Genomic DNA, 13,686 nt, shown 5'->3' on the forward strand with positions numbered 1-13,686 from the left:
AGAAACCAATGTTTACTTACAGTTTTACTTCTAGTAAAAACTGATCCATAGTGAACAATGGTTCCCTCATCAACCATGATATTCACTTAAAGACTGCGGTATTCGCTTAATGACTACCACAACAAAAAGAGGTCACAAATACAGGTCTGGTCATGTGGTGACCCACTTTACAACTATCATGATTTACGACCGTAATTGCCAAGCTCTGTTATTATCATAAATCAAGGACTACCTGTATTAATCTGAGCCATACTGTCAATAAGGTATGTGCATTAGATTAAGCTGAATGCTTACAGTAATTTTATAACGAAATGGGCTGATTCTAAATATTTCAGGATTCTTCTGAAGTAATTTAAATATGAGCCTGGCCCTCTGTTGTTGATTCAGTTAGGAGGGGCCAAAAGTACAGGAACGGCACACATTGCACTAAGCAATATTGTGATTGTGTAAAATCTGTTGCAGATGATAGCCTTCCTTGTTTTTATTTCACATCTTGCCTCTTTTCAGTTTTAGATAAGCAAAATGCATGGGCAATGTTTTATGATTTCAGATACCATTTTATATGAATTTTATTTTTGGTTCTAGTGGAACAGCATAGTAAATCTTTGCTATTGATCCATTTGTGCTTGCTATTTTCACAATCATTGAAATGACTATTCAGGGTTTTAGACAAGAATATGTCTGGCTTTAACTGGAGATGCAAGGAATGAACCTGGTATTGTCTTCATGCAATCCAGTGGTGAAATCTGAACCGGTTTACCGGTTTGATGGCTGTGTATGCGTGCTGTGCGTGCATGTGCAGTGTGCATCATGCACCAAATGCGAGGTGCGCCAAAAGGAGGCATGGGGTAAGTAGAACAGCGCGCGCTTGGGAGGGTGATCAGCTGTGGTGTGAGATCTTTTTTTTTTACTTTTAAAAGCATTTTTTTTACAACCTATTCAGCCGAAAAGGCTCTGACAATCACGCGGCTCAGCTGGGCATGGGCGGAGGGGCTAGGGATTTTTTCTACCAGTTCTCTGAACCACCCGTCGCAATCACTACTGGATTGGCTGATCCGGTCCGAACTGGGAGCATTTCGCCCCTGATGCAAACCAAGTTTCTACTACCAACCTGCAGCTCAGTCTCAAAGTTCAGATAAACATTCAGAGAAAATTGGTTTATTCAAAATTGTTTTATTTTATTTCTCAGGTCTTGTCCCTGAAGCTAACAAGCTTGCAGAAGCTCTGAAGAAGATGACCATACTTCATGATGCATCATATGCCAAGGAAACCCAACTATATAACCGCCTTGGAGTTGACACTTTGGTACTTCCGTATGTATTTGGAATACTAGAATGTTTTTGTTTAATGAGCTTTTGAATTCCCTGTGAAGCATCCTGGATATTTTTTAAAAAAATATTTAAGATTATGTCTAGAATAACCCTTTCCAACCTGAGACTCTCTCCTGATATATTGGGATTGGAGCCGGCCAAATCCTGAGCTAATCCCTTTGCGGTTTGAAGAAATAAAATTGCAATATCTGGCCAATTATCTAAATTAATTAAAATTAAATTAAATTGAATACTTTATTTGACTAAGTGTGATTAGACACCCAAGGAATTTGTCTCCATACAGAAGCACTCAGTATACATGCAAAGCAAAAGAATAATAATAACATTATCAATAAAAAAGGGAGTAAAGAAAATAGTAATAAGAATAAGTAATACCGCAGCTACATTGATTAATAGACATTAGGCAGCACTGAGAGAATTAAGTGTTCAGTAGAATGAAGGCACGAGGAAAAAAATTGTCCCTGTGCCTAGTTGTTTTGCCATAAAATGCCTTATAGGACCGCCCTGAGGGAAGGTGTTGAAACAGTTAATGACCAGGATGTGAGAGATCTGCAGATACCTTCCCAGCTCCTTCTGACCTGCACAATGTAGAAGTATTCTATGGAAGGCAGGCTGGTTGCAATTGTTCTTTCTGCAATCTTCATATCCATTGGAGTCTGTACCTGTCCTGTTTGGTTGCTGTACCAAACCAGACAGTTATAGAATAGATAACTACCAAATAGATGGAAAACGATTGAATTTGTTTAAATTAATGCTGATTTTTAAAGGAAAACCTCACTATTTTAGTACAGATAATTAAAAAAAAGATGGCACTTTTGTGTACTTAGTGCAAAAGAGGATTTGGAGTTTTATATTTTGTGGAGTTGGTAAAGCTGGAAGTTGAGGATGGGTGCAGAGAATTAAACGATAGAACTATGTGTAGCAGTGGAGCCTCAGGAGGCTGAGAGTGAGGGAAAATGAATTTGTACAGTGACAGACAAAGAGGGGTACAGGGGTTTAATTTAATTTAATTTAATTTATTCAGTTTAGGTGCTGCCTAACTTCAGAATGACTGTTGCTTGCATCTGTATCAGGTCAACCATTCACAAGTTGCCAAGAATATCTTGCATGAAAGCCATTCTGTTTGTAGATTTTCTCATCAACTTGATACCTTTGTCCAGAGTGATCTGAAAAACAATATTGTTAAAACGGTTTATTTCAGAAGATGTTCTTTTTATGGCAGTTCTTCCAACCAGGATAAAAGAATTATCTACACCATCCTGGAACTTTCTCCTCTACTAGATTCTTCAAATATGACACCATCTGAATGGGACAAAATTGCCAGGTGCCTTGAGGTAATTTTAAAAAATAAATAATTTGTTATTTGTCACAGATACATAATCGCTCCATGATCAATAACTCAGATATTATTTCTGATCAATTGCCTAATATAGCACTAAAACTTCAGTTCTTTCAAATCGTTGATTTATTTTTAACTGAGATGATTACATAGTCAAAGCCAACCAATTCTCTTAATTGACAAGTTGTGTGATTCACATGGCTGCCTATTAAACTCATACTATTATATGCCATCTTTCATTTTCCCTATTTCCATTGTTACTGATTTCTTTTTTGAGGAATGAGTTGGAGCAAACTCATGAGAACCTCATTGGAACAATAGTTATGGTTATCTCTTAAACATTTTTTAAAAAAATACACAAATGTTCTTCTAAAAACTAAGATCCTGCTTCCAAGATTGCTCTAGGAATGTTTCTTAAATATTTTGTTCTCAGACCGCTTCCTACTTCTAAAAGTTATAGAGGACCAACCGCAGGAAAGCTTTGGTTTGTATGGGTTATATTAATCAAATTAAAAATGAAACTGGATGCATTTGTAGAATTGAATCATATAAAATAACAATATTAAAGCCATTAGATATTGATATAAATAAAATGTGTTTATGAAAAAACTATAATTTTAACAGATATAAATAATGATAAAAATAACATTGAGTTAAATACAGGTAGTCTTCGAGTTATGGCCACAATTGAACCCAAAATCTATGTTGCTAATGAACCAGTGAGTTTGCCCCATTTTATGGTATTCTTGTCAGAGTTGTTAAGTGAATAATCGCATTTGTTAAGTTAGTAACATGATTGTTAAGTGAATCTGCATTCCCCATTGTTGATCAGAAGGTTGCTGATTACATGCAGGGGTGGGTTCCACTTACCTTCGCTACTGGTTCGTTCTCGTGAATGTGCATGCGCTTTGCACACGTGCGTCCCTTCTGTGCATGCACAGAACCTTCTGTGCATGTGCAGACCATCTGTGATGATGTCCAGGTGGGTGGGCGGAGCCTCCTGCTACGGCCGCTAATAGTTCTCCTGAACCGGGGGTGAACTGGTAGTAACCCACCACTGATTACATGATCCTGGAACACTGCAATCTTCAGAAATACGAGTCAGTTGCCAAGCATTTGAATTTTGATCATGTGACCATGGGGATGCTGCAACGGTCATAAGTGTGAAAAACAGGGATAAGTCACTTTTTCAGTGCCTTTGTAACTTTGAACGATCGCTAAATGAACTGTTGTAGCTGTTGCAGCTATAGGACTACCTATAGCTGCAATATCGGACAAATAATGGTGATTTCATGGACCCCTGAAAGGGTCTTGTATTACCTCCATGATCACACTTTAAGGAACACTGTTCTAGGAAAAGGAATGAAGAAAATGAAAGCTGATGCAACTTTAAGTGACTTACAGTTCTATAATTCTATAATACCATGACTCACTTAAAACAGGTTTTTTAAACCTTTCTGCTAAAATTCATATGACCACAAGATGGCAGCATATTGCTGCTTTTTACTCTGCAAAATTTACAGATGACATGCCAGCGAGAATTTGCAGAAGAATAAGCAATTTACAGAGCAATCTGTCTTAATCGAAACACATTATCGAAACACAATGAAATTTTAAAAAATAGAATTCAGTGGAACGATGAGTGTCATATACCCCCATAACTTTCTTGATAAAGAATATGTTCTCTGGACACAGAAGTATTTAATCACTGATGTTTCTGTTCAGTGGAGTTAAAAGTAGCAAGTTTGTGGGGGAAAGGTTCTAAGGACTGATAACTGCTTTGTTTGGATTGTTGCTCCCAGAATTCCCAGCTATCTATCTAAATTGTATAGGTGTATAAAACAGGTTTCTGTTTTTTGGTATATGTTCGAGCTTCTAGAAGCTGATGTATTAGTGGTTTAGGAAAAAATCACTTTCACTTGTTAGTGGAAATCAAAGATCTGCTATGCAGTAGTGCACTTTTGATGCATTGATTACGTATTGTCAAGTTGCTATCAATTCTTAGTGACCACATGGATAGATTTCCTCCATAACAGTCTGTTCCTAACCTGGTTTTTGGATCTTCTAATACAGGGGTGTCCAAACTTGGTCCCTTTAAGACTTTTGGACTTCAACTCCCAGAGTCCCTCAGCCAGCAAAGCTGGCTGAGGAACTCTGGGAGTTGAAGTCCAAAAGTCTTAAAGGGACCAAGTTTGGACACCCCTGTTCTAATAGTACACTTATTGCCTACTAGCTGAGACTATCCACCTTTTGGCTGGTTGTCTTCTTCTTCCCTTTCCTTTCACCCTTTCCCAGCAGAATAGCCTTCTCTAGAGACCTTTGCATAAGATATCTGAAGTGGTCAGATATCTGGTCATTTGTGCCTCAAGTGAGAACTTCAATGGTCAATGATCCATTGGTTTGTTTTCTTGGCTGCCCATGTTGTTCTTAGGAGTCTTCTCCAACATCAGAGTTCAAAAGCATCAGTAAGGCAATTTTAAATACTGGACTTCATAATTATCTCTTTATTTATTTACTATTGTATTTGAGGACATTACCAGGAAGTCCAGCATGTGGGATCCTGAGTTTCTGCCTCCCAAGTCCTGATTCTCTTCTCTTCTGGGGCACCACGATGTTCCCTTTGCAAGAGTGGCCCTTCCCTATGGCAGATTGATTATGACTTTTTTCTCAACTACCCATACTTGAAATGTTGCGCAATGTCACAAATCTCAATAGTCTTGGTGCATAGGAAAGCAGAGTTGTATGATAAATAAATGATCATTCACTTATTTGATGATTAGCATCGGTGTAAGCGATAAAGGGCACTGGAGGGAGATTAAATGTTAAAGGTTACAAAAGCAAAGTGTGACCATTGGGTATGCCCTTATTCAGTGGGTCAGGGCTCCTTTCCTTTGTTCTGATTTTCCTCTCTCAACTAAAAGGGCTTTAGAATTATCCTATCCATCTGGCACACAAATTACTGTGTAGATGTCTAGCTGTGAATCCTGTAAGCTGTAGTTGCTAGTATACCTCCATTTGGACCCCTGCTGAAGGTGCATGGAACCACTACAGTTTTAACAGACTCCAGTACATTAACAGATTCACAAAGTTGGAAGGGACCTTGTAAGTCATCTAGTCCAATTCCCCGCCCAAGCAGGATACCATACACCATTTCTGACTGATGGTCATCCAGTCTCTTCTCGAAAGCTTCCAGTGATGAAGCTCCCACAACTTCTGAAGTCAAGCTGTACCATTGGTTAATTGCTCTGTCAGAAAATTTCTCCTTATTTCCAGGTTGAATCTCTCCTTGTTCAGTTTCCATCCATTATTCTTTGTCTGGCCTTCAGGTGGTATGGAAAATAACTAGAGAAAATAGCTAGATCTAAAGAAGGTGACCATTGTGAACAATTGGATTATGTTTTCCATGTTCAAAATCGTTGTTTGATTAGTAAATGTCATGTGATGGTTTATATCTTATTAAGGTAAGCTTCAAGGTATTTATTTATATTATTTGAGCTTACATATGGCCTCAATCGTCCACTGAGCAGTTTACAATCCTATATGGATAAACATGTTTAAAACAACAATAGGAAACAATAGAATATATATACACACATACAGTATAAATAAAATATGTCTATCGGAATCATAACCCTAATCATAAATATAACCCTAATTATAAATAGTGTAGTGAGTAAGGCACTAGACTTAAAACCAGGAGACTGGTGAATTCTAGTCCTGCCTTAGGCATGTAAGCCAGTCCCTTTCCCTTTCCCCCTTTGAGCCAGTCCCTTTCCCTTTTTTCTTCCTTCCTTCCTTCCTTCCTTCCTTCCTTCCTTCCTTCCTTCCTTCCTTCCTTCCTTCCTTCCTTCCTTCCTTCCTTCCTTCCTTCCTTCCTTCCTTCCTTTCTTCCTTCCTTCCTGTACTCTATCAGCCTCTCCTTATGTACCATATTGCTATTGGAGCCCCAAGCTAGTTGGCATAGCCATGTGTTCAAGACATTACAGAAGGTCAAAAGGGTGGAAATGGAGCTGACCTTTTTCTGGACCCCACCAGCTGAAATTCCTTGGTTGTCAGGATCTGCACATATTTCTTCTGCCTGCACAGGTAGGGCAGGCTAATTTCATTGGGGTGAGCTGGTTTCTCAGATAGCCTGGACTCATGCCATGAAGGGCTTTAAAGATGAGAACCCTTGAAGGAGTGTAGGAATTTAGCACCCACCCCCCTCCTAGAAGAATGAAATATTCTAGGAAATATTTTAAAAAGCAGAATATTATACCTTCCTGGATGAGAAATGGAGAAACATATTTTAAAGACAAAGGAGCTCCCTGCAACTTCCTGACTCCCCCCCCCACCTTTGTCAATGGGCCATTAAAAGCCTCAGCTAAGCTCACTCATTCTCCCCACCTTTGTCAATGGGCAATTAAGGCTTCAACCAAGCTCACTCAATCCCCCCATGATTTGCAACACAATACAACTGAAACTCACCACATGGCATGGCTCAAGCAAGCTTGAGAGACAGCCAGCAAGGCTAGCTAAGACCCCCACCCCCTGGGAGTCTGACAACCAATCAGGATACTCTTCCTGTGCCCCAGAAAGGTCAGAGCTCAGAAAAAGCATAAAACCAGGGAGCACACAGGATCTCGGCCCTTTCTGTTCAGGAACTCAAGCCATGTGATCCTGACCACCATTAAACCATCTTTCCAAGCAGCCTCCATGTTTCCAGTGTCTTTGTCCCCACTTGGAACTGAACCCAGATGGATATTTCTTCCAACAATTGGCACCCACAGATGGGACTCCAAGCTAACCTAACCAATGGACCTGGCCCAGGTAAGCCTCCCTTGCTAGCAGCAGACCCATTGAGTCTGTGGGTAAGTTTTCCTGGACCTTGGCCATTTGGAACTAGGTTTTAAAGGGGTTTTGAGTGTTGAGCTCAAAGACTGCTTGGAAAGAAGGTGAGTACCTCTAAATTTTAATTTTAAGCATGGAAAAGTATGGGAAATATGTGTATGCCTGCATGTGTGTGAATGAGAGAGCCCTTCTCCCAATCATAGCTGGATCTTGCTTTCTCTGTGCATTTCCTAACCGCAGAAAGACCAAAAGTCTGGAGAGCATGGGGGTTTTGCCAGAGCACAGGACCTTCTGTTAGGGAAGGAAGAAGTGTGTGTGTGGGATTCCACCTAAGGAAACAGTCTGATTCCACCTCTTTGAGCAACCTCTAGCCGCACCTCTGCCTACTGCTAGCTCCACCGAGCCGTGACCGGTAGGATAGAGAAAGCAAGGGGGGGAAGCCAAACGTGGAACTTTGTGTTTATTGGGAACGGAAGCCGAGCGAGAGGAAAGTAAGTGTGAATGAAGCAATTAAGAGAGTAAAAAAAGGAGAAAAAAAAGGAAGCAGGAGATCTGCTTGGGGCCCTGGATGCCCGGAGGCTGCCAGTACTGCCTGGTATGCTAAAAAGGAAGCAGGAAGCAGTGTTGAAGAGGTGCTCGTACCTACTGGCAGGGCAGTAGGTCCTCTGGGATCACCTTTTTTTGATCCAAACTGGAAGCTCCCTTAACAGGAAGGTGCCCATACTTCGACAGAAGGGAGTCGAAGTCCTTCCCAGAACTTTTTTTTCTGAAAATTGTAGGAGGATCCACCCGGCTAGGCCAAAGTGAAAAATAAAACCTCACATCGGAGAGGGAAACATGGGAAGCAGTAGCTCGAGGGTGGAGGGAAATCCCCTGGAAAACCTGCTGGGGGCCTGGAGTGCCCGGAGGCTGCCAGTTTTACCTGGTATGCGGAAAAAGAAATTGAGGAAATTGTGTAATAAAGATGAGAATAGGAAACAAATTTGGCCAAATAAAGGTACTTAAAAGAAAAGGGAAATATATAAATAGGAATGTTTGGGTTTTTGTTTTGTTTGTTTGTCTCTTTCTCTGTCTTCTATTGAACCACGTGGTCTGTCTGTTAAGATTTGTGCCTTCCCTAATTTAACTGAGATTTATGGCGGGAATGATCAGTGTGTGTGTAAATCTCAGAGTTTTGTTTTCCTCTCTTTGTCCTCCTTGTTTTTTATGTGTGTATGTCTTTGTGGGCCCTTGAGGTAATTGTAACTGTAAAATGTATCTGATCTCTAGAGACAAGAATTTTAAATTGTTAGGGAAAAAGAAAAACAAAAGGTTGAAACAATGAAAATGGGGAAGAGAGAGAGAGAAAAAAAAAAGGAAAGAGCCTTTTTCCTGTCTTTGTCCGGCCAACAAAATAGTAAAAAGGACTTTTCATCCTATTTGTTTTTTTTCTCTCCTCTCTATCTTAAAGTAACAACTCAAGTTTATAAGGAAACATTTTAAGTTCACTTACAAGATAAGTTTATGAGGAAACGTTTTAAGTTCACTTACAAGAGAGAAAAAAAAAAATCAGTCTTGCATTTACTGTGTGTTTAAATGATTTTACCTGTTCATCCTCTTCCTGAAGTATGTGAAGTTTTTTTTTCTTTTTCATCAGTTGTGTCTCCGTTTTGTTGAAACTGCATTACCTTTTAGTAACTGCAATATTGATGTGTTGTTTCTTTTCAAACTCTGCCTTCAAGATATCTACACCCCCCCCCTTTAATCCTGTTACAATGCCTTTCCTGAGAAGATTACCCACAAAAGTGGGGAGGAGATCCTGTTCTAATGTCTTTCAGCCCTGAAAAGATGACTCTGCAACTGTGGAAGCAGAGCACATGGTTCCAGATGCTGCCTCCAGAGGAGACCTTCCACTTGTTGGAGTCAGGAATTGAGTTTGAATCCAGCCCCCACTGAAAGTCATCACAGCAACCAGATTGGAGCAGACCTTTCCAAACCTGACTGACCAACAAGCATGCCACCCAAAAGATATGAAAGAAAGGACCCTGAGATGTATAAGTAAAGACTAAAAGACTCTTTTCAATTCCCAGAAGACAACTGGAAAGACTATGGGGAAGGGTGGAAATTCATTGTAAGGTTTTCTTTCTTGTCTCATTTACATTGTAATCAGTCTAAAGTATTCATGTAAGGATTGTATTTGAAAGTAGCTGCCACAGTTAGTTCTGAACACCTGAGATTTCTGTCTAATGTTAGGGAAATTTGTCCAGCATGTTTGTATTGCCTGTATTGTAAAAGTAGCTGCATACACAGGCACACACACAGAGAGAAACACCATTCAGAATTAGACTGAAACTATTCCCTTCACTTACCTCCACACAAGACTTTTAGGTTGATTTTTGCTCTGTGGCACTAAAAGCCCAAGGAGTCAGATCTCCCTGCTAATTCCATGGGGGAGGGGCATCCCCCTCAGGCAATTCCTCTCTTGAAGAGATAGCAGAAAAAGTGATATCCAAAACCCAAGCCCTGACTATGACTCACAAATGATGCTGCCCAGTTGCCCAGTAAAGCAAGATATGTTGCACTGGTGGTCTCATGAGTAGAAGTCCCAGGGCTCATTGTGTATAATTTTTTTTAAAAGGAAAACGCCTGGATTGCACACTGATTAACCTCAATTTGGACTGGGAAAAAATCTTGGATAGACTAAAGTAAGAGCTAGGGCAGGTTTAGTAACCAACCCTTGGAAATGGGCAGCCTGTAATTTAAAGGAAAACCATGGCTGTGAAAATTTTGGGATGTGTGCTTGCTTGACCTGACTGGAAGCTCTCAGAAAGTGATATCTAACAGCTGAAATTAATTGGCATAGAAAATTGGATACTGTAAAATTCTTACCAGAACTTTTCCCCTGGCTGCTAGACCTTCATGGTTGAAAGCTTTTGGGAGCCACTGAAGGAATCTTTTTTTCTGTTGTCTCTATCAATGGCTTCCTTTGCATCAGGAAAATTAAAAGCACCCACTGATTTGATCAATTTTAATTTTTGCCAAGAGCATGTTTCAAAACTCACGTTTTGAAAAAAAAAAAAAAGTAGGGATTGTAGGAATTTAGCACCCACCCCCCTCCTAGAAGAATGAAATATTCTAGGAAATATTTTAAAAAGCAGAATATTATACCTTCCTGGATGAGAAATGGAGAAACATATTTTAAAGACAAAGGAGCTCCCTGCAACTTCCTGACTCCCCCCCCCACCCCCCACAATGGGCCATTAAAAGCCTCAGCTAAGCTCACTCATTCTCCCCACCTTTGTCAATGGGCAATTAAGGCTTCAACCAAGCTCACTCAATCCCCCCATGATTTGCAACACAATACAACTGAAACTCACCACATGGCAAGGCTCAAGCAAGCTTGAGAGACAGCCAGCAAGGCTAGCTAAGACCCCCACCCCCTGGGAGTCTGACAACCAATCAGGATACTCTTCCTGTGCCCCAGAAAGGTCAGAGCTCAGAAAAAGCATAAAACCAGGGAGTACACAGGATCTCGGCCCTTTCTGTTCAGGAACTCAAGCCATGTGATCCTGACCACCATTAAACCATCTTTCCAAGCAGCCTCCATGTTTCCAGTGTCTTTGTCCCCACTTGGAACTGAACCCAGATGGATATTTCTTCCAACAGGAGTAAACAGGCATCCACTTCAGCGTTTGTATATAGTGAAGTAATATGGGCCATCCTAGGGGTCCCAAGAACTGCCTTCACAGCTACATTCTGTACCAGCTGAAACTTCCAGCTACTCTTCAAGGGTAGCCCTATGTAGAGTGCATTGCAGTAGTCCAAGCGTGAGATGATCAGGGCTTGAGTGACTGAGGTGTGTTTAGAGTCATGCAACACCATCCAGAACTAAACATGTTAAAGTCCTTCCTTCCTCCCTCCCTCCCTCCCTCCCTCCCCAATTTCCTTTCTAATTTAAAATCATGCTCGAACCAGTTACTTTTTGGATGGATTCCTTAAAGGATGGTTAATTCTGATTCTTTCACAGTGCAGAGTGGTGTAAATAAACTCCAATGGGAGCTAAATGTAAAATTGTTACTCCTGGAGGTAAAATCATACCCAAGAGGACAGCTCAGCAGTTACTGCATTATAATGTTTACAGACTGGTGAGTTCACACATCATGCTAAGCCATCATGTGAGTTGTTTGCTTTAGACTGGGTGGTGTATAAATGCAATCTGTGGTTTATTCAGGAAGCCCAATATAAGTAAATTAATGGCTAATTGAGATGTGTGATTCCAATTACTGAATTAAACAAATTAGTTCATAAACCTGCACAAAACCATACTTGAAGGATACCATTTAATACTTATATTTTACAATAGAGGAAAACTAAGAAAATTAAGCAATTAATGCCAGGTTAGATATTGAAGATATTTCTTCTTCTTTTAATTATACTTTGTTGTGATTTTTTTATCCATCTAGCTACATTAATATTTCTGACTATTTTGACTGCATGATTTTGTTTTCTGTCCAGAGAACTTTGGTGTTGGACAGATAAAGAATAAATGAATAACAAATTAATATTTCCAAATATATTTGCCATTATAAGCCAGAAATCCTAATTTGAAAGCCTCCTACAATTTGATCTACTTTTGATCTACTTTCCTTTGCTTTATTGAAAACTGTAATTATTTCAGGCATGAGAACAAAGAACTGTTGCCAATTCTACCTTCAGGAAAAAAAATAATTAGATTTAAATAATGTTGTCTTCCACATTATGGGAGATCAGATGTCGTAGTACAATGGCAATAGACATGGCATCTCCAATTTAAAAGAAGTCAGATTATGAGAAGGGCTTGCTTGAAATCTTAGAAACCTATTGCCAGTCAGACAATTAGTCCTGGATCAGAAAAATCAATGATTTGATTCTGGGTACCACTAATTATATTATTTTAAGATTGGCAAATGATACCTTAGAATTTATCATTAAGCATCTGGGAAATAAAGTACATTCATTTGCATCTATATTTCTGGAACTAATAGAAAAAGTGTCTATTCATTCTTTGACTATGTAAATGTGTAATTTTATTTAAAGAAAACTCTGTGTGACTGTGCGTCCCTGTGTATTTTCTGTACTGTCTTTTGAACAGACGAGGGCGGTCTTCCATTAGCATTTAGCGTCTGTTAAGGATGGCAATTCTTCCATATCCACTATTACAATAGCTCCAGTTTGCTTAGTCTGCTCCCATAAATGGTATAATCCCCAAAGTAAAAGCAAGAACAAGGAATCAGACCATATGATTCATTTACATATGTTAACATTCCTGTTTTAAAGCTACTGCTAAGCTTTTCTTAATTAGCAGTCTTCCTCTGGTTAAGGACATATCATTAATATTTATACATTGAAGAACAAGTCTTTGAATGTTGTCATAATTAGTGACTGGAAAAAAAACCCTCACTAGATTTTATGTTGTCGCTATTCTTTAAGAATTAATTATGCTTTTTTCTTAGAAGCTAGACAGGCATACTCAAATAAATAAGAGGTTATTGATTGTATTTCTTGTATTGGTCAGATATATACTAAGGGCTGTCCTTTATTGGGATTTTTCAAGTCCTTCCTTTGTTTTTATTTTCCAGTTTGTGTTTTAGCATCCATTTATGTGAGGATGGGGGGAAAAGTCTTTGTTTTACATGGACAGGCAGAACTGCCTGATAGAGTTCAGATCATAAGTCTCCAACATTCAGTCATTCCTCCATCTTGAATATCCTCTAACTGATGCAGACTCCTTTAGTCATGGACAACATATCTAACTTATCTAGTGGACGCCATCTTGGAATGTTTGGTCATGATAACCTTTCAAAAGTGTGTTTGGACAGAAAATTTTTCCTCTCTATCTACTTTTTAGAGATCAGACAAATTCTAATATCATCAGCACTGAAAGAACACCTCTATTATAAATGAGAGCTCAGTTTCATTTTGTTGTGGTACTGAAAGCAAACTAAATTACACTGGTTTTAGTTTACCTTGCCCTCTGCTATTTAATTCTAAATTAATAACTTTTGTGCTTGGTTGGTGTTGATTGTATTGATATAAATGCAACAACCGTGAAATCTGTCTACCCTCAACTTGACCCTTAAATACCATTTTATTCCCCACAATTCCCAAAAGGTTTGTATTATTTAAATACTGATTACTTTGTCCCTTTGACTGTTTTTCTCACCATAA

At 39.3% G+C, this 13,686-nt stretch overlaps 1 protein-coding gene and 1 long non-coding RNA gene across 3 annotated transcripts in view; one reads left to right on the top strand and one right to left on the bottom strand.

Moving 5' to 3' along the window:
* The window catches only part of ASPG (asparaginase), a 92,085-nt gene that overhangs the window by 2,756 nt on the left and 75,643 nt on the right, over positions 1–13,686 (top strand). The window contains exons 2-3 of the mRNA XM_058162817.1: positions 1,190–1,313; positions 2,554–2,665. Coding sequence (XP_058018800.1) covers positions 1,190–1,313; positions 2,554–2,665 — 236 coding nt within the window. The remainder of the gene's footprint in view (positions 1–1,189; positions 1,314–2,553; positions 2,666–13,686) is intronic.
* The window catches only part of LOC131187962 (uncharacterized), a 76,051-nt gene continuing 64,582 nt past the window's right edge, over positions 2,218–13,686 (bottom strand). Inside the window, exons 9-10 of one of the 2 annotated variants that reach the window (XR_009152690.1) lie at positions 3,541–3,816; positions 2,218–2,497 (exon numbers count right to left, since the gene is read on the bottom strand). This is a non-coding gene — a long non-coding RNA (uncharacterized LOC131187962). The remainder of the gene's footprint in view (positions 2,498–3,540; positions 3,817–13,686) is intronic. The other variant, XR_009152691.1, reaches the window with a different exon arrangement.

This window comes from Ahaetulla prasina, chromosome 1 (assembly GCF_028640845.1).
Source record: "Ahaetulla prasina isolate Xishuangbanna chromosome 1, ASM2864084v1, whole genome shotgun sequence".
Taxonomy (NCBI): domain Eukaryota; kingdom Metazoa; phylum Chordata; class Lepidosauria; order Squamata; family Colubridae; genus Ahaetulla; species Ahaetulla prasina.